The sequence below is a fragment of the Equus quagga genome, chromosome 6 (assembly GCF_021613505.1).
Source record: "Equus quagga isolate Etosha38 chromosome 6, UCLA_HA_Equagga_1.0, whole genome shotgun sequence".
In the NCBI taxonomy this organism is placed as follows: Eukaryota; Metazoa; Chordata; class Mammalia; order Perissodactyla; family Equidae; genus Equus; species Equus quagga.
The window spans coordinates 104875498-104897156 of NC_060272.1; the positions used below are offsets into that span (position 1 = coordinate 104875498).

Consider the following 21659-nt stretch of genomic DNA (forward strand, 5'->3'; position numbering starts at 1 on the left):
GTCTGCAGGACTCAGGGGGTTAGGGACAAGACACGTCCCATCCCAGTTTACAGCCCCTTTGCCCACTGAGACGACCTCCTCCTGGGTGGGAATTCTGGCTGCTTCTTGAAAAGGTGCAGGAGCTCAGGTCAGATCAGCAACAGGTGAGTCTCTTGATGACCTGGGAGGCCTTGCCGCTAGAGAGCTTCAGGACAGCCTCTTAGAGCGGATATAAGGCAGACCTCTGGAAGCTGTCAGCCCCACCACTCCTCAAGGGGGGGCCCCTCTGTGCGCATCCTTCTGCTGAGCAGGAGGACCCTGGGGCTCTTTAGGACGACAGGTCAGTTTCTCCCTGCTTGCTCCTCGCTTGCCTTATTTCCAGGGAGGCCAGGGTTCTCTCTTCTCCTGCTTCCCTTATTCAACCCAACTGCAGTCGCTGCTCTGCCTTTGAGCTGAGTAACGGGTGTTGGTCTCCATCATCCTCCAAGGAGATGGTCTTTTCTGCCAGTGGGGTTGAATATCTTACTTAAGCCCTTTAACTCTTAAAGCTAGAGTAAGACAGAAGATTGTATAATTACCAGTTACAAAGGCAGTTTAAAGAGGTGGGCTGGAGCAGGGCAAACGAAGAACAAACACCTTCATTTTTGCCCCATTTATCTGGCTTATTTTAATTCACTGTATAGTTGTGTAGCCCTCCCTTGAACGATAATCATTTAAGCCAGGCCTTAAAAGGCACGTCCTTGCTAAGCCCTGTCATTTTGAGGAAGCAGAGGAGTAAACAATAAAGATGTAGTTTTATTTCAGCAAGATTTGTGGGTCCCACTGGGGAGCCAGGCATCCATCTAAAGGCCTTTGGAGATGATTTTGATTAAAATGACTTTAATTCTGAGAGGTTTCAGACTGATAGGAGATTCAGACATATTTTAAGACAAAAAACTCATACAAAGCAGAATCAAATAAAGAATGAATAAAAGAACCTGAATGTATGGTGGGAGGAGTACAGGGAAAGAGGGAACAAGTATGATATTATGAAAGAAATGGCGTTTTAGCCATTGCTTAAAAGATGAGCCTGATTTGGAAAGGAAAGGGGGATCAGGAGGAGAATTTCAGGCTAAGGGAACCACATAGAGGTGTAGAAATGTGACTCATGCATCCTGGAACCTGTGTGTTGGGAGCGTGGCATTTTTATAAGGATGGGAGTGGAGAAGAAAAACTAGGTGGGGCCACACCATGGAGGGTAAGCATGACTGAAGAATCGGGGCTTTATTCTTTTCTATGGAAAGAATGTAGAGTCTGAACATCTTTGACATGGGAGAATGAATGATGTGTCCCTCTTTTTAAGCAGAGGGAAGATAACCATTTGCATTGTTAAGGATGAATTAAAAGGGCCCTAAAGACAGGGAGAGGAAAAGCTAAGGGAGGCCGTTATATTTGACCCTGTGAAAGAGGAGACCGAGAGCAAGAAGAAAGAAGGGAAAAGGTTGTTTATGAACTATTTCCCAGGTAAACTACGCAGTGGCTGACAGGACTGGTGGAATGTAACAAGGGAAACTGATGATTTTAAAAGTTTCTCGCCTGGATAACTAGAGGGAAATGCTGCTGCCCTTAGATGAGGTAAAAGGATCCAGAAGAGAAATATTTGTCTGGTTAGAAGAAAAGTGACGAATTTGATTTGAGGCATTTGGTAGGATATTAGACTTCCCGACTGCTAACTCCAAAGAGAAGTCCAGGCTAGAGAGAAATTTTTGAAGCTGTATGCGTTGAGGTCACATTTGAAGCCAGGGACAATTTGGATCTCCAGGAAGACTTTACATCCAGAATGGGGGATTGGGCTCCTCGGATACCACCCGTCAATCGCGAGGGGCTGCTCAGGAAGTGCTCACCACACTGAGGGTTGTGAGTCCGTGTCCAGGCTGCTCAGCAGAAAGCAGTGCGTGGAGGAGCCCCCTCTCTGGGAGTGGCAGGGCTGACAGCCTTGCCAGGGTCTGCCTTTTATGCCCTCCAGGAGAGCAGTTTTGAAGTTCTCCAGCAGCAAGTCCTCCCAGGGTCATTATGAGACATCTCACCTGTTGCTCATGAGGGCAGCAGACTTATTAGTGATGTCTGCTGTGGACCCAGAAAGGGCAGTTGGCCACATTTGACTGCCTATTTCCAATCGGTGAGAATGAAAAAGAAGGCCAAAGAAGAACTTGGAATCTTCATGTACGGGGAGAAAAGGTAGGGAAACCCAAGACTGTAGCATTATAAGAAGGAGAGATTTTAAGTAAGGAGCAATGGAAGAGAAAGTAAATAAAATATGTTTTAGAGAAGACTAATAGATGCAGGAATTCAGGAGCTTTGGGCAACTTTGGAAAAAGTTGTCCTGGGTGCTAAGGAATTTTACTGTGTGGTCGGGGAGTAGATCCAAGAGGCTAGGTGACTCTAGAGGTTGACAGTAAAGGGAAGGTGAGAAATGAGATGATCACTAGAGGGTGATGTAGGGATGATAGAGTTTGACACCAGAGTTTATAATTTTGTACCTGAAGATTAACAGAAATACCTAGAACAAATACACTTGAATTCACGACTAGTGTTTAGTAAATGTGTATATACGTAAGAGCAGTTTTCCCAGGGAACCTGTCTAAAAGTTAAATTTGTATTCAACTGTATTTATTCTACCTAAGTTTTCTTCCCCTGGTTCTGTGCCAGGAACTGTAGGGGAATTGAGAAAAATAAGTCATGGTCTCAGTAAGAAAAAAAAATCAAAATGGTCTGTGCCATTTGAGGAAGATTCTGAGTGGGGAAATGGGACATGATCATCAAAGAGTGGTACAACATGCACAGGTACAGGGATTGGGGGAGACGCTTCAGGTGAGAAGCATGAGAGAAATCCCAATGGTGGAAATAAATATGGCGCACTGTGGTGAGGCACTGGGTTTGTGTTCCTCTTACTTGTGGGATGTTCTCGTGCCAGGAAATATGGCAAGTCAGACTGGGTAAGATCAGATCATGGAGATCATGGCTAAGATGGTCTAGGCAGGGACACTTGGAACCGATACACTGAGGATATCTTAGACACTTGAGTAGGGCAGTAACCTGATGAAAGAAGTACTTACGATCTGACCAGTGGGATATAGTCCATAACCTTTTAGAAAAAAATCAGAATCAACTTACTAAGTCTTATTGCTGGGGAGGAAAGGCTGGACGACAAAAAAAAGCACAAGCAAGGTAATACAACTTTCCTCGTGACCCCTATTCCAAAAAGAAAGAAGAGCAGAACCCTTCTTAACCAAAATAATCACAACTAGTAGAGTTCTGTTAAGGAAAATATCAGTTAATGGGAGAAAATAATACATCACTGGTGTGTAGATGAAAATTTTAATGGAAAACATGAATATGTGTTTGCCACATTCTTAATGTAAGCCTGAGTTTGCTTCTTTGAATGGGCTGACTAGAATACTGTAGTCTTTCTTGCATAAGTGACACCCATTACGTGTCACTTAGGATTTCCAGTTTTGGTGTTTTAGAGTGAGAATTTTTTTTTTTTTAACTTCAGCTTTACTGAGGTGTAATCGGCAAAATTGTAAGATATCTAAAGTGTACATCGTGGTAATTTGATATACATATACGTTGTGAAAGGATTCCCCCATCTGGTTAACTAACACGTCCATCACCTGAGTATGGACAGAGAGCACTGAGTGCAGACTCGTCCCCAGATTAGAAGTCTAGCCGTTGCCAAGTTCAACGCGTTTTGTTTTGTTTTTAAGCAGCTCAGCTTTTATGGAGTTTTTCTTCGTACTTGCTGTTTGTAGAAATAAGAACTCTATTTCTTTCCACAACTGTATTTCATTTCATGTAATGCCTAACTGAAACTGTGTCGTTCCAATAACAAGTGTAACCGACATCAAGATGTTGGGGACACAACTGACTGTTGGTATGTGAGCCAAGTAGAGAGAGCAGAGGGGCTGTGCTGTGGGCAGCCTTAAGTGGAGGTCGATTGAAGGAGCCTTTTAACTTCCTTCAGATTTAGTGACTGCCAGGTGTGCATTCTCTAAAATTTTCTCTAGATGCTGTTTTTGGGATGCATTTTAGGGGATGTTTTCTGTATATGAATGTCACTGTCAGTTGGAGCCAGTCCCCATGTTTATCTATACTGTGCAAATCACCGACCATGTTTCAGTTGACCCAGTTTCCTAGTGTTGTCTCTGCTACCCCACTCTGCCTGTGTTGATTTCAACCAGGGATTCCCAGTAAAACTGCTGGTCCTGGCTTAGAATACCAAGAAGCTATGGAAGCCTGCAAGGCCAAAATAGTATTGTGTGTTTATTAGTAAAACCTGGTCATATTGACCTCTGTTCTTCTGTCTTTTTGCTTTAAAATTAGCGATTTGTTTTACAGTTTTTTGCCTAGCAAATTGTTTACAATATATGTATAGCTCTTAGCTCACCAGGGCTCAAAATTTTGTTTAGAAGTTTTAGCTTTATTGACCTGGCGTTAAATAAAGCAGGACAGTCATACTTGACAACCTTATATATACTTAGAAGCACCGTACAGACATAACTAGAGCAAATCTAGCAATGAAATTATTGTACATTTCCAGGTTGGCTGTGCAACCATAACTGGAGCCTGGCTCTCCTCCACTAGACACTCTAATGTGTGTGTGTGTGTGTATATATGTGTGTGTGCGTGTACGTGTGCATGTGTCTATAGCCTAAACAAATACTTGTGTGTTTGTGTACACGAAATTACAGCCTCCCTGGGATCAGCTACTCTTTCTCCTTCACATAATATACTCTTTGCTTATGTCCTGTTATCCTCTGTTCATGGTTCGTGCTCATAAGATCTCTGGCCTTGGTGCTACCTCATGACCTTGAACTCCCACACCAACTGGACATCTTCTTTCACATCCACAGTTCAAATTCCTAAGAACTAAACTAACTCAGCCGATCCCTTTCACTCCTGTATATTATACAGAGACCCCCATGCCGGGCCCTGCTCAAGCCTGGAGATGGGCCATCCTGAGAACAGGGAACCATTCGCAGTCCCACCAGGTGCGACCAGGACAGAGAGAAGTTGCCTCTTCTAGAACATAGCTGCCAGGCAGCAAGTGCTGTAGGTGGGGCAGTTTCCATTAGATAATAGGATGGCATGAAAGATACAGGCTGCCATCACTTATTCACGGGGATGTATTATGCATACATGCAGGCTGTCCTTGCTTTGCACCATTCCAATATATACAGATTTCCATTACTGCAATATAATTAGAAAACATCGGTCCCCCAATAACAAATTTCAGTTATCATATGTATTAGTTTGCCAGGGCTACTGTAACAAAATACCACAGACTGGTTGTTCAACAACAGAAATTTGTTTTCTCACTCTTCTGGAGGCTGGAAGTCTGAGATCAAGCGTTGGTGGGGTGTTTCTTCTGCAGCCTCTCTCCTTGGCTCGCAGGTGGCTGTCTCCTCTCTGTGTCTCCACAGGGTCTTCCCTCTGTGTGTATCTGTGTCCTGATCGTCTCCTCTGATAAGGACACCATATTGGGTTAGGGCCCACACTAAGGACCTCGTTTTACCTTAATTACCTCTTTAAAAGCCCCATCTCCAAACACAGTCATATTCTGAGCTACTGGGAGTTAGGACCTCAACATATGAGTTTGGGGGGAACCCAGTTCAGAGCATAACACCATGGTGTGCTTACTGTGAGTCACTACATAAAGCACAAACTTTGCTGCTGGCTCTTCAGTCCACAAATCACTACGTACGTAACAGATGCACGTTATGATCAGTGACCAATCACATCACTTCTTGCAAAGCGTCTTGGCACTTGGTCACCAAGCATCTGTTACTCAGTCCGTTTACAGACAGTGAAGTGTATAGTTGTGGTGCCTCATTGTCTCCCAGTGATAAACCCACACGACATTCTATACAGATAGATAATCAAGAGAGGAAATTGGCCACCAAAGATGAAAGTGCAGCAAAGAAACAAAAAGTAACGATGCAGGAACTGAAATTTGATGTGATTAGGGAAAATGGCAACATCAAAGTGAAGACAGGAGGAATCCTTCAGGAAACTGCAATTCAAACCATATTGAAAAAGTCCATTGAATAAAAAACAAGCTAAAGTCACCTCAACATATTTTAGTTTAAATTGCACTAGGAACATAAAGCCACTTATGGTTGAATTTGAGCATTTGCTGTAGATTGACGATTATAATAAAAAATTCCAATCAGTTTGGCTAGTGTTCAGGCCTAAGCACTGAAGTTAGTTGCCAGGTTGAAAGAATATGGTAATTACAAGGAGACTGGAGAAGAACATTTTACTGCCAGTAAAGGTTGGTTTCACCCTTTCGGAAGTCAGCATGAATTGGTTCCCGCTGAGCAGGCTGGTGGTGCTGCCAAGGCAGATAAGGGCGCTGCTGTGACATTTGCACCCGGGTTCCAAGGATTAGGTAAGGCAGGTGGTTATGAGGATCATCATCAAATATTTACTGCTGATGAGACGTCTTTTTTTTGGACGACAATCCTATCAAGAGCTTAAGCGAAGAAAGATACAGGACGGCAAAGTGGCCTTAAAGGAGGGACTCGATATATTCATCCAGAGGAACTTAGTGTAGGTGAACTTACCGACATAAAGGAGGAAACTGGTTGTGAATAAAAGAATGAAGATGTCCCAGAGGAAGTGACACCAGCAAAAAACCTTCAAATTAAAGGAACTCTGAGATATTTCACTACATTGAAAGGGCAAAGGATAGAATGTTGGAAGCTGCTCCTTGGCTGTTTGCCAAGGCATGGAAAAGACGTTCACTCCATTTCAGAAGTTATTTGATGAGAAGAGGAAGCCAAGCATTGTCCAAATACTCTTGTTAAGTTTAAAAAAGATTTTAAGGTGCAATATTTCTAATGTTCTAAATTAGTGTACTAAATATTCATTTTACGATGTTTTTCCTTTCCCTGTACGTGTATAATCAACAATGAGAGTTTAATGTTTTTGACATAAATTTGTAAAGGTCGTGGAACAATCATAATTTTCCCATTGATTATTAAAATGGCTTTGTACAGTTTCAACCTGCATCGTCAATTTTATGGTCCACATTTTGTGCAAAGTGAGCACTGCGTGTGTGTGTGTGTGTGCGTGTGTGTGTGTGGTCTTAGCTGGAAGTCTTCCTAAGATGCATCATGTTATGTTTTTACTTGCGTTATTCCCCTAAGCCTAGCAAGCATAATTTAGCCTTTTCCTGATAGCTCAGAGTCATCCTTTGTGCTGTAAAGTAGAATAGCATGCTAGCTAAGGGTATGTTTTATGCCGCCAAACTCTGAGTTCAGTCAAGCCTGGCTCTGCGACTTCCTTTTGTATGATCTGGAGTAAGATGCTTCATCTCTCGGTGCCTCAGTTTCCTCATCTGTAAAATGAGGAGAATAATGGTACCTACCTCATTGGGTCATTATGAGGATTAAATGAGCAAATGCAGGTAAAAGGTTGAGTGTCTGGCAACGTAGAAACAGTGTGTATTAGCTGCTGCTGCTGCTGCTACTGCTCCTGGTAGTAATAGCAGAAGTAATAGATGTATTGGTGATGCCGTGTATCTTAAGATTTATTGACATTGAGGCTATTTCTTTCCTCTATCAGGTAGCCTCAAACTACTGAGCTTTTGATTCTTGGTGTTGTTTTATGTGTGTTCTCCTACCTTGTAATTCGGGTACTAATGGCCTTCTTTGCATCTGCCTCAGGCAGAAGGAGTACCTACGCTCATCCGCCTTCTCATTAGAACTTGATACTTTTAACCACAGTGCATAGACCAGAGAACTTGTCAGGTTGTAGTGTGTAAACCTGGTTCAGGGCTCTGTTCCTCCCCTATGGCCTATCACAGGGAGCCCAGAAGAAAACCATTTATTTGGCTCAAGTGCCTCCAATTCGCCATTTGACATCATCTCCCAATGAGGTTATACTCAGAATCATTGTATTTTACCTATCTCAAAAGCAAAGAGTTATTCTTTTTAAGCACTGAAATTATACCACAATCTGTTACCTTCTTTTGGCATTTCTTCCCTTTTTTCTACCAAGAACCCTGAAGTCCATAGGTGGCCCAGGCCTCCTTGAGAAGCCCTGCACAGGAGACAAGTGGGTGGAGCTCCTGGTTGTGTTATGAGTTGATAGTAAATGGATAAATGGTCTCGGGGTAAGAAAGCAGAACTGTACTACTCTTAATTCTCCATTGTTTCTCTAAGCCTCCTGCAGGCTGGCAAATTCTCTCAGGTTCTTTGACTGATTTCACCCAAGAGAGCTGGAGCGTAGTGTGTGCCTAACTTTTTAGAATAAGGGTATCAATACATTATGCTTGTAGTGCAGTAGGGTCTACAGTTCCAGGTATTGGGGGCACCCACTGCTAAGTTTAAAAGTCATTCTCGGAATAGAGTATTATGCTTATTACTGCCCAAAAGATACTTGGTTGACCTTGTAGCTGAAATGATTTTTATATACCCTATAATTTTTTTCCTCTTCCTAATCCTAAATCGCTTCTACCTGAAATAGTGTACTAATTTGCCTTATCTCTGTTGTGTGAGCTGCGGCTCCCCTTTTCTCTTCTTCCCCCTAATTTCCTTATGCCATTAGGGGGAAAGAGAGAGACTTGGTTCGTTTTTGCAAAAGTGATCTAAAGTGTTGAACAAGAAGCTGAAAATTTCACTGTACCAGAAACTCAGTTAAGCTGGGTCTCCAGTCACTTCGCCTTTATGGCCAGCATCGTGCATTTCTGTCTCCAACTTGGGGAGAGCCGGGAGTGCAGGTGGCACCCAAGTTGCCTGACAAATGAGTGAAATAAGGAATGAGAGTCTGTTGAATTAATATGCCATTGGTTAACTGCACCACAGTGAAAAAGAAAAAACAAAATATGCTAAAAAAAAAAAAAACCTTTGCAAGCCAGCACTGATGGCCTAATGGTTAGAGTTCAACGCGTTCCACTTGGGCCTCCAGGTTCAGTTCATGGGCGCGGAACCACACCACTTGTCTGTCAGTAGCCGTGCTGTGCCAGCAACTCACACAGAAGAACTTACAACTATACACAGCCATGTACTGGGGCTTTAGTGGGGGGAAAAGGAAGAAAAACGGAGGATGATTGGCTACAGATGTTAGCTTAGGGTGAATCTTTCCCTGCAAAAAAAAAAAAAAGCTTTCGCCTTCAGATCAACTCATCTCCTTCCCTGAATATTTGAGGCATTTGTTAGCAAAATTATAAAGTTTGTGAATAGATATGTCCTATATAAAGGTATTTTCTTACATCATGGATATTTCCTTAATAACATTTGAATGAATAAGGATTTTTGAAAAGGCTTCTAGTCCTTGGCAAGGACAAGACTGAACATGCCACCTGTTGAAATGCAGTAAGGTTTGAGTTCATAAAGCTAGCAAGATTTCACTAGTATTGTGTGCTGTGTGTCAAGGTGGTAGGGACATGTATGAACGTGCAGTTGGGGTTTTTTCCTTAATATTTAGAGAAAATAAAACCCCAGGGACTTTATTGTGTGTGGTGAAACACACATAACACAAAATTTGCTATTTTAACCATTCTGAGTGTGCATTTCAGCACATTGTTGTACAACCATCACCTCTATCCACTCCAGAACTTTTTCATCATCCAAACTGGAATTCTGTGCTTATTAATCAGTAACTGCCCCTCCCCCCTCCACTCCACCCCTAGTAACCACGGTTCTTCTTTCTCATATAAGTGGAATCATACAATATTTGTCCTTTTCTGTCTGGCTCATTTCACCTTAGGGAATTGGACTTTATGCATACTCTTCTAAGAGTTTGTTTTGGGGGGTGGTCATCATCAAAAACTTATAATTGTCCAAGGCCCTGAGTCTGAAATTCTGTGCCCAAACGTGCTACAGTCTTTATTAAACCAAGTGACTAAAATGATGTGTCATTTGGGGCAAGAACTCCATGTGCAATTTTATTGCCATTGTTAAATATGCCTCAGAAAGTTTTGCATACATGAAATCTTAAATTTTCTGAAAAATCCCACTTTGTTTTTGCTTGCTTCTGCCGCTGCTCTGGTTGTTTAGGGGATCATTACCTATATTGTTGGCTTCCAGAGCCTCAGCAGGGCTTGAGGCTAAGCCTCCCAGAATACTGGGATCAAGTTTAGAGATGTGTGAGCGGTCCACAGGAAACAGCAGTATTGCCCTGTAATTGTCTTAACCGGCATTCTTTAAGGCTGTGCCCTCAACTCTGTGACTGCACCCACACCCCCAGCAGCACCCTAGGGTCCTCTTCTCGAATCCAGTTAGAGCTTCTAAGGCAGGAGGACCTGCAGAGAGAAAAAGAGAATGTGTCAGAGGGCAGAAATGTGGTATTTAAATATCAGAGTTAAGCATTAGAATGATCAAGTCCCCATTTCACATCCAGGAAATTTCCCATGCATCGTCTCAGTGTCTTTCGAATCGCTCCTTTCAGTTTGCCCTGACATGGTCTGTTCCACGGTAAGGGCTGTGCCACACTGCTTGGTGGACGTGGAGATGCTGAGTTAGGAATGAATGGCAACCACGGTGGCACAATGCGCCGGAGTTGGCTTGTGGTTTGTTGTTTGCTTGTCCCCGTTTACCTATTCATAGTCATGGCTCCATTCTGCTGTGTGGTATTATGAAGTCATGTATAATCGTACCTCATTACACCGCGGGTTGAGAAGAACAAGGATAAATGCCGACTTTCTGGACCGTCCATCTCTCATTAAAAGACGTAGAATGTGTCGGGATGACAGAGAGGGGCACCACTGGACCCACGTGTGGCCGATTCCCAGGTCTGCCATGTGCTTTGCAAGCTGCAAACTGTTTCCTCTGCAACAGCTAATAGCGCGCGACCGTCTCCTGCATTTTATTATGAGATCCTGCACACCGCTTTCTTAAGAACTAATTGAAGAAGGAGCCGGTCTGTATCTTGTTGGTGCACATCCTGTGTCATGAAAATGTATTCTTTAAAAAAAAGAAAAAATCCAAAGAGAAAAAGAAGGGTGGAAAAAAAGGTTGCCATCCAGTGGAGGACGGAGTAATTCCCAGCTTCATTCAGGAAAGAAGCAGGCAGAAATATGCTTAACTCTTTTAACTTGGCTGGGATTTTCAACACCGTCAGGGTTTTTTCAGGGACATCCGGAGCCAAACGGGTGCAGTGTGCCTTTAAGAAAAGAAGTGCCTCACCAAACTTCGCTGTAGTTGTATCTCACCGTTTGGGTAGGGAAGGAAAGTGTTAATTTCTTATTTGTACACTTTTTTTCCCCCCCGACTTCCTTCCTATTCACTTCATTAAATCTAGAGGCAGTTCAGCATGGGAGCCGTCTGTATGTTGAATTAGGGCTCGCACTCTTGCGCAACACGTCACCAGTCGGAAACTGGGGGTTTGCTTCTGTGATTTATTTCATTATTGTGCTGGTAAAAGGTTTGGAAGGGAATTCTTTTGGGGGTAGTACTTTAGCATTGTGTAGCAAGTTTCTTTTTTTGTGTGGCCCTCCCCCCCCCAGCCCTGAGTTGAGTCAGTTAAGCCAGTTTAATAAATAATTTTTTTAAATAAAAGAACAGTTTTAAATTTCCGTGAATAATTTGACTTGCAGGCAGGAGTGATCTCGTTCTCCTCTGGAAGTGCGAAAAGCACTGGGAAATATTTCGTGAATTGATTTCCATTAGAAAAAGACCCTTAGAAAGCCCTGGGCATAAAGCACTGCATATGGATGTGTTTGGGGTCTGGGGAGGGGGCAGATGCTTTGTAGCTCTCTGCATTCCTGCATAAAACCTTAATTTAAGGGGAATAATGATCAGTACTTTGTCTATTTCCTTGTGATTCCAAAACCTAAAATTTAATAAGAATCTGCACGTATTAGCAATTGTAATAAAAATGGTTTCACTAGTTCTTTTTGCCATTCAATTTGTTTTTGCTTCTTAGGTTACTCACAGATTTAAGAGATTTAAAAAGTCCAAATATCACAAGGTTATGCTTTGTTCCTTTTTTTCAAAATTAAGGGAGGGTGAGAGTAGAAATACCCTTTTCACAACTTCCCCCTCTTCATTTATCCCACTGCAAAGAAAAACAATGAAAAAATTTACAGCATGAAACTGAAAGTGAAGTATCAGTTCTTCGGGATTTTCTTTTAAAGAGAAGAATAACATTTGTATTAAAATATTTGAACTTGAGAACATGCACATTGCTTTTACTTACATGGGTTTAATGAAAAAAAATTCCTTTATTCCAAAAAAAATCCATCTGAGACTGCTTCGAAACCATGCAGCCTATTTTTTTTTAAAAAGCACTAAAATGAGGTTTAAAATACCCAAAATAAAGCATACCTTGTTTTCATTTTTTAAACTAAATTTGAATATTAATTTGTTTTCTGATTGGCTTAATTGTTAAGAGGCGAGTAAGAAGCAGAAACCACCTGAGCTAAAATCTCTAATTCTGCTGCCTGGAATAATAAGGGGGAAAAAAAATATGATAAGTAGTTGTCAATATTAAAACAGGCTGAAGGAGGAAGGCTTCGGGCCTTGTAGTAGCAGCTAGAATGAAACAGCAGATTTGAGTATCCACAATCGTTTCAGTATTAAATTTTCAGTAAAATAAAATTACTTGTATATGAAAACATAGCCTTTCCCCAGCTCTCTTTTTTTTCCTGATCAGCTGATGAAGAGACTAGCAGCTCGCTGCTTTGCTGGCTTGTTAATTTTATCCCCACTAACTGTGATTTCCGATAGCCGGCCTGCTGATAGTGGTAAGGTAAATATCCTTTTTCGTTGCCGTCTTGAAGATTCAGTAGAACGACATCCCAGGCATGTGTAGGTGTGTAACACATCAAAAGCCGGTGTTCTCCGTATTTCTGTGTGCGACTGGGTACTAGAGGAGAGCAATACCATTAACTGTTGACAGCCTTGCATGCTGTATTTATTATTAGCATGTTCAGCCTCCAAGATTTTCGGGACAATTTCCTTTTCTTAATCTTCGCTTAGCTGCAGTGTGTTTAGCTGTATAGTGGGTGTCCTGCTTTTAGGCAAATGAATATTAATGAAATAACGTGGAGCTTTTTTTTTTTTTCTTTTTCCTTTTTTCCTCATAACTCATTAGATCTCGCCTCCTTCATAGTGGTTATCTGAACACTGTAGGATCGTGATGGAAATTGTCTTTTGATTATTAAGGCCTAGGCTCAGACTGTCCCTTAGGATTCTGTCTGTGTGCATGTTGCTTCTGTGGGTTTGCACATTGGAAGATGCATAGAAAACATTTTTTTTTAATCCCACTGGAATTTTTAACATGCCAGGTTGTTTTGTGTTCTGCACCAGGTTTTCTTCACAAAACCTTTCTTTTTCAGGAGGCATTGTACACAAGTGAAAGAAATTATGTCTGAGCTGTAATCACTCTTTATATTGATTGTTATACTCACATGATCATAAATATTAGCCATGTTTGGTGCTGTGGAGAAATGAAGGTAATTGCCTTATGATTAGAGCTCTTTCAGCTACGAGAAAGGATTGATCAGCATTTGCATACTGGAGGCAATATTGGGAGGCACGAGGAGCAAATAACATCAGTTATTTTGCGTGAGAAAGCAATCGTGAAATATAATTTAAAGATTTAAAAACAAAATTTCTTTTCCATGGTTAGAATCTTCTTTTATCTGCGTTTTTTTCCTTTGCAGTTTTTTTTTTATCCCTTTATTTTTCTTAAGTTTTGAGATTTACCAGGAAAAAAAAAAGTTTAAACTTCTGGGTCTGTCACATGGATCTTTTAGCCATTTATGAACAGGTTTCTTTTATACCTGGTTGTTTTTATAGCTATTTTATTATCTCTCTGCATTAGTGCTGCTGGCTCTGGTTTAAAGCAAGCGTTTGCAGGTAATTGGAAAAAAGTGTTTGTTGTTTGTGAGTGTGTGTGTTCTCTCTCGGATGATTTAAGTGCGTTTACCAAGGAATGTGGCTTTGTACTTAGTTCCCCGTTTCCTTGTTTACTAATTGCTACGTTAGAACAAAATCTGGATGGAATTTTGATTTATGTTGTGAATCATGAAAATTGATGTAAAACCTCCAAGAAGAAAAGGTTAAAGCTTATATGACTATTGTAAGGACGCACTCTCAGGGAAATTTTTTTCTTCGCCCATCTTTTTTTTTTTGTTTTACTTATTACCCTCCTACAGTAAATGGACAATTAAGGTCTTTTTCTTATATTGAGCTAAAATTTCATTTGGATTCAGTTATCTTCAGACACTTAAATATACAGATCTTTCTGTATTTGTCACATTCTTTTAGTGTTTCCGGCCTTCAGCATATTTTGCTCATGAAACAGACTTGGGTTAAAGATGCATTTATCCAGTATGGTGGTCTTCCATTTTTCTTCTTACTCCACTGATAATTGTTAACTTTTATTTTTATTTTTTTTGTTAGTTTGTTTCATTTTAGTCTAACTATTCAAACCTTTTTTTTTGTTTTTTTGTATTTGGTTATTCTCTTGTCTTGAATTTTTTCCTTCGTTCCCTATTAACAGGCCATTGAAGACGGCAATTTGGAAGAAATGGAAGAGGAGGTACGGCTAAAGAAGCGAAAAAGACGAAGAAATGTGGATAAAGATCCTGCAAAAGAGGATGTGGAAAAGGCTAAGAAGAGAAGAGGCCGTCCTCCAGCTGAGAAACTATCACCAAATCCCCCCAAACTGACAAAGCAGATGAATGCTATCATCGATACTGTGATAAACTACAAAGACAGGTCAGTGTTCCTTCCTTCCCCTTCATCATCTTTACCAGGACCATAAGTGATGCTACCTAAAAAGCAAGACCTAAGAGGGTATACTCTGGGGGTTTAAAGTTCTTTCTACTTTTGTTTCATGGCTTCTGCCCCAAAGGTATCAGTAACCTTGCGCCATGTTCAAAATGGCCACCATTCCTATTTTGTGTGCTGTTTTACCGTGTATTATTTAAGATATTTGGAAACAGGAGTTTAGATTACAAAATCTTAAAAAAATCTAAACTGGAGAAGGATTCTTAAGGATCTCTGAAATACCGTCACTTAAATGAAAGGATTAGAACGATGGAGTGAAATTGTACTTTTGGATTGAGTTGTTAGAGAAAGAAGAATCCTAGCACTTTATGGTAAATATTTCATGTTAAGACTCTGTTTAAAACCAGAGAGATGCTTCACCAAAAATACTGTTCCTTCTTTCCTTCCAACACACTTGAATTTCTGAGCAGTTCTTTGAGCCATCTCCTTGTTCTTAAGAACACTACATAGACAACATGGTATTTCAGCAGATTTACCTGTCTTTCATGGAACTTTTGAATGTGAATGTTGAGAAATCTGTACTGGACACTGTCCCCAGACTATTTTAAACCATGAACAATTATTTGAAAACCAAAGCAAAGATGTTTTATGGTGTCGGCCAGCCCTATACACTGGATAAACTAGTTAGACTACGTTTTGCTTAGTTGATTTGGTTTCAACTTGATAATCATGTGATACATTTTTAACAGGAAGATCACAGCTCGTTCCAGTTGAAAAATTGATAGGAAACAAAACAATTAAACATTTTATTTCTAGAAGTTGCGTAGTGGTATGAATTAGTTTTTAGTTACCCCAAGTTTTTGACATTTGCTCGTGTTGCCCTGCATACCAGGAAGTGTTCAGCACAAATAACTAAGTTACGATTTTGGTTTTTCATTATGACTTTAGTGCATGTTTTATTCCAGGAAGGAAACCTCATTATAGAGATTAAGTAGTATAAAAAACAAGAAACTTTCCACCCTGGGGTTTCATTGTTAAGTCTTTGTTGTATTATCTGCAAGGAGTTTGCTGTACACAGGGTCGCTAGGAGTCGGAATCAGACTTGACGGCACTAACAATAAAAGGAGTTTTCAGAAATGGTGAAAGGTGGGTAGGAGCAGATGTGTGTGAAAGGGTCAGAATTTCTTGCCCCCCTTACCTACCAGGTCTCTTAGATTCCCTGCTTCCTCTATTTTACTGTTTTCCTTTTTTTAAAAAAAAGTGCATCCCCTTTGAGAATTCTGAAGTGGCCACAAAGGGCAGCCCCATTATATTGGGTTTGAAGTTATTCATTGACACAGGGGAATGACACCTATCCAGGAAGGAAAATTTGGCCAGGAGTCCATTCTTTGCCCAGAGTCAACATGCAAACTTCCTTGTAAACCAAGAATCAGTCTCTGTCTGTCAAGTTTCTGTTCCCCCCCACAGCCCGACTGGTAGATTTGCCTCAGGCAGCGACAGTTTCCAGGAAGCCAGCTTGGACAATTACGCCTTCTTTTGCCAGCCCCTGGTGTAAAGAAAAATAAGTCGAGGGTATCGCTCTGCATATACCTCTGACTTTTTTACCTTTGTCTCGGAAGAGCGAGCTGTCCCTTTCTTTGACCAGGTGTGCCTTGATATTTGACTGGCATTTTGTTCATGACCTGCTGTGTCAGTCCAGGGCCGTGGTAACGCTGAGAAGAGCCAAGACAGTCCTTGGAGGTTTAGAGGCCAGGCCTTTTATTTCAGGGGATGGCCATACTCCTCTTTAATGGTGTAGAAGACGTCACTAGCCAGTGGACCGCATATTGCCAACAGATTGGTGTATTTCAAGTTTAACATCGTTTAAAAAAAAAAGCATATACACACAGAACTGGAGAGATTTCTTATAAAACTTCAGAGGTTTTTTACTCCCCTTTTTGAAAAACCTAAAACTCTGGCAGTACTCTATCTCCCTTTCCCTGAGGTCACAGTCAGTAGGCGTGAAGAAGTGGCTGCCCTCTCTGCAGGCCATCAACGTCTGGTTAGTTGCAGTCCCCATCCCTCACTGTCATCTCATCAGTGTGCCATTTATCATCCATGCTTTCCACACCTGGCCCACTTCACACATTTATATCACCTACTGGCGCCACAGCCTTCTGCGTTTGTGACTTCCTGATGTCCACAGCTATGGGCTGACCGCTTTCCTAGAAACCACCCCAAGGTAGAGAGTAGTCGGGTTATACCCCTTCAGCCTCAGCTAAGCATAGCACAGGAGTTGAAAGCACCAGCTTTAGTCTGGGTTTAACTACCTGCATTTGAATCGGGACACCAGCATCCTGCCTGTGGGACAGTTGGACAATTTACTTACCCTCCCAGGGCCTCAGTTTCCTCATCCACAAAATGGAGTAAATACGGTACCTGCCTCTAGAGGAGTTAGGGGGATTCGGTGAGTTAGTACAATCCAAGCTCTCTGAACAGTTTAATTATTAATAATCAGCCTTTTAGGCTATTTATAGCTAATCAGGTGGGTGAATGGAGCTCTGAGCACTATAAAGTAAGCGTCCTTGCTGTTTGGTTTCCATCTATTTATTTCCAGAAACAGAAAAACGAAGTTTCACAGGCCCTGATTATTGAGCACATCTTTAATTGTACTGTAGGGAAAGGATATTTAAATATTTCAGCATGCAGACATTGAGTAGTTTTCTTTTCTCCCTTTTTCTGGTTTTATTTATTTCTTTGCTTCCTTATTTTACTTTTCCTTGCACAGTATCCTCGTAAGATCCATTCTATTAGCTGCCACGTTTAGGTACGTCGCGGAGAGCATGTACTGAATTTCCCACCGCTGCGTGTTTCATGTATATTTCATGTTAGTAATCCTCTAGAAAAAGTACTTTACTCTATTTATATTTTTTGTGTCTCTTACCAAACTTGGTACTCAAGTAGGAGGCACTCAAATTAGGAGGGCCTTAATTAGCTACGTTGTCATATTTTTGGTTGGTTTTGGAAAATGCTGCTGGGAAATGTACCTCTCCATGTGTTAAGATTTTTGCACCATTAAAGTCAGCTACTAATATAGTAACTCAGCCTACCTGGGAAAGAAATACCACCTGTACGAATCTCCCGCCCATCACCTCAGTCAAATGTTAGAGCTCTGACAGTCGTGCACATTAGCAGTGTATTAAATAAGAACTGCCATCTATATTTAACTGAAATATAAGAATTAATTAGCTCTCATGAAACAGTTTTTTCAAATTTCTTGCATGATTCTGGGACAGATGTATCTTTTTTTTTTTTTAAGAACTGGGATAATTTAAGCATCTATTTATTGCTTTTGTTTTCAGTGTCAGGGCTGTTTTAAAAAAAAAAGGAAAAGGATACTTTTAAAAACGTGACCCCAAAGAGCCAGTAAGTTCATTTGATTCATCAGTGTAACGTCTGTCTGCAGTAATTGCTGCTGGGGGTATGCTGGCCTGTTGCTGCTCATTCCCACCATCTTATTTCCCCAAATAGAAAACTGTATTTCGAGTAGTATTGGAAGGCTTTGTTTTGACTTGTTAAGCTTGCTTTGTTTTCTACTTCTGTAGAAGGCTTTTAAAAATCATATTCTCAGTTTATGTAATATTTAACCTAAGATTCTCTATTTCTTTGAAAAGTGAGTTGGCCTAATTTGCATTTGTACTCTTTAAAATTGCCCCTGGGATGACACATAGAATAAGGCGGTGAAGAGTAGGGTCTGGTAGGGCTGTTCCAAGTCTAGGGACATGGCTTATAGTTACTTGGATAAAAGAGAGAGAGATTCCTACAAGGATTCTTAATGTTGGGAGGGGTTTTAGCTCTACCTGGTCCAACTTTCCACACAACCCAGGTGTGCCCCCCCATCCCCTCTGGCAGGTCAGCATCCACCCTCCATATGGACTCTTCCAACTACTAACTCCCTGTGTTAGGAGGCAGGTCATGACCCTGAAACACAGCTCTAAACACAATAGTCGTTTCCTATAGGAAAATGGATACAGCCTGCTAACTTTTAGCTGTTTGTTCTACTTGTAGCTTCAGAGTAAATCTGTTCTCATTTCAAGAAATGCCCTTGAAAATATTTATAGATACATCCACCTCAGGACATTCTCCTTCATGTTGAAACACCTCACTTTGCTATCTGAGTGGTACCTACGCTTTCCCCATCCTTGTCCCCACCCTTAAGCACATTCTACTTTATTAGTGTCCTATTTAAAACATGGCACCCAGAACTCCAAATGTATTCTGACAGCTAATTGCAGGGTGTTTAGCTTCCTTATTCTGGGCACCAAAATTCTGTTAATATAATTCAAGAGCGTGTTAAGTTTTTCCAACAACCTTGACATAGAGTTAACTCATGTTGGACACGTGACTTGTTGACAGTCACCCACTCCTCAAAACATACACATAGCTCATTTCTCACATGAATGCTGCCAAGGTTAGCCTTCAACTAAGCATTTGGTTTTTTGAACCTGTATCTACTGGTTTTGTTCTTATCCCTGTACAGTTCCATCTTAAATGGTTTTTGTCCCGTTATTCTAGTCTATTGATGTAACACTGAATTTTTATGCCTTTTCAGAAAAATTATGGTTATTTGTCTTCCTAAGTTTTTTTTTAATCATCCAAAGACTTACTAGAAGCTATTGCTGAGAGACGTCTAAAGGGCAAAGGACAGGTCTCTATAACATGCCCCTGAAAATCGCTTCAGGTTGACGTGAATTTATTAACCAGTAATCCTTAAAGTTGATTAACCATCTGTGAACTCATATGACCATGCTATCATGTCACCCACATTTATCTATCCTTCCTCAAGGTTATCAAGAAAGGCTAAAACTAAGATACATCATATGTGTCCTCTCCAATCTGTCAGCCTAGAAACCCTGCCGAAGGAATGAAATGAGGTTAGCTTGCCATGAATTTTTCTAAGAGACCCCCAACTGGTACTTAATGATGTTATTTATCTTCTCTAAATAGTCCTGTGGCATCTGAATAATTTCTGCTAAATTTTTACCAAGGGTCAGCATCAAGCATGGCCGTCTCAAGTTTCCTTTCTCATTTTGAAATTGGGACATTTGCTTATCTCTGGTCTTCTGATTCCATTTCTATTCTCTGTGATTTCTTAAACATTATGAACAGAAGCAATCCACATGCTCTTTCAGGATGTAATTAGTTTGCAACTGGATACTTGAACTCATTTGAAGCGTCCTGATATGCCCTTTCTATCAACTCTCCTATCGACGTTTATTACACCTTGCTTTTCAAATACGAGCATCGTTCTCCTTCCTGAAGGATCTGGAAACAGGATATGAGGAGATTATTGTCACCTCCTCCCTCTCTAATAGTTGTTCAAAGACTGTAGCAAGAGCATTCCACAAAGACTGGCCTTACTGTCTGCAAAGAGTTTGGACTTCAGGTCCAGCTTTGAGGATGGACACAGGTACGCAGAGCGGGAGGTGGGAGATATCTGCCTGGCCTGTCTGATTGGTGGACACAGCCCTGGCACATAGTGGACTGGCAGGGGTGGCAGCCAACCGCCAGGCTCCTTCCTCCCTGACATTTTTCAGGCTCTGCTCTCTTCCCTGAACCAGGACTGTCTTCTTGCCCCTATTTGAATAAACACTGATAATGTATCTCTAGGAATGGCGGAAAGCCTCAGCTTATTCATCATTCATTCATCCTGGAAATGTTTATTGCATTTCTCCCTTATTTCCAGCCCTGAACCGCTGAATAGGACCAGAGGGTAGAAAAGTCACAGTACTTGCCCCCACCTGCTCACTGTGCGCCGGAAGAGAGAGCCCCCCTACTGGATGTTACTGAGCAGGCAGCCGGCCTGGGGAATTCAGGGAAGGAGGGGTCTCATGAGCCTGTTACATGAGGATATGATGACATCTTGTGTTTATGGTCACTTTTAGGAAAAAAATTATATTATCATAATGACATTTACCTGGGAAAGAGTGCCCACATTTCATTCCATTATGTTACAGCACCTTTCCAACAATTTAGTATACTATAAACCCAAGACTCAGTGTACTTTAGTTCCTGTACACACTTAAAAGTCATTTCTTGGGGGCCAGCCCTGTGGCCGAGTGGTTAAAGTTCTGCACACTCCACTTCAGTGGCCCAGGTTCACAGGTTCAGATCCCAGGTGCAGACCTACTCCACTCCTCAGCCATGCTGTGGAGGCATCCCACATACAAAGTAGAGGAAGATTGGCACAGATGTTAGCTCAGGACTAATCTTCCTCAAGCAAAAAAAAGAGGAAAATTGGCAGTGGATCTTAGCTCAGGGCCAGTCTTCCTCACACACACACATAAAAGTCATTTATAGCATTTCCTTCATTTTGAGTAAGGCTGAGCTGTTTTGAAGGCCCACATATAGTCAACCCATTCTCCAGAAGGGAAGGGTTCTTATTAAAAACTGATGCCTTGTTCCAAGGTTTTCTCTCCAAAGTGCTTTACCCGAAATGCATTTGGGAATTCACTGTATCGAAGGCTTTCCCACACTGTCGTCATGCTGAGGCTTCTGTTGAAGGCAGACTGTTTATACAGTGTTCAGACTGCCTTTCCAAATAGATTTGTAGTAACGTGCATTTTTAAAGTCATATCCATTCCATTATTTAGTGTTCTTTTTTGTTGTTTGGGGTTTTTTTGTTTGTACTTTTTTTTTCCTAGCTGATCAGATTACTGACCTACTGTGTAGGTCTGTCCCCATGTACCCCTTATCAGAATCATTTGAAATTATTCTGCTGGCATCTCCTTTGTTCAGAGCCTTGCATCCCTGGTGAATTTTAATCTCCGTGAGTCTCAGATCATAGAACCATGCCCATCTTTCTCCGACTTATTTACAGTATGTTCTGTAAAATGTCTAAGATAGTATTTTGTCATTCCCAAAGTTCTCTTCCTTCACTCTTACACATTCTGAAACCACATGGTCTGTTTTGGCTTC

The 21659-nt window shown here is 41.3% G+C and overlaps 1 protein-coding gene across 1 annotated transcript in view; it reads left to right on the forward strand.

The window, feature by feature from the left end:
• Positions 1–21659, forward strand: part of SMARCA2 (SWI/SNF related, matrix associated, actin dependent regulator of chromatin, subfamily a, member 2) — a 164357-nt gene that overhangs the window by 118053 nt on the left and 24645 nt on the right. Inside the window, exon 29 of the mRNA XM_046665065.1 lies at positions 14473–14690. Coding sequence (XP_046521021.1) covers positions 14473–14690 — 218 coding nt within the window. The remainder of the gene's footprint in view (positions 1–14472; positions 14691–21659) is intronic.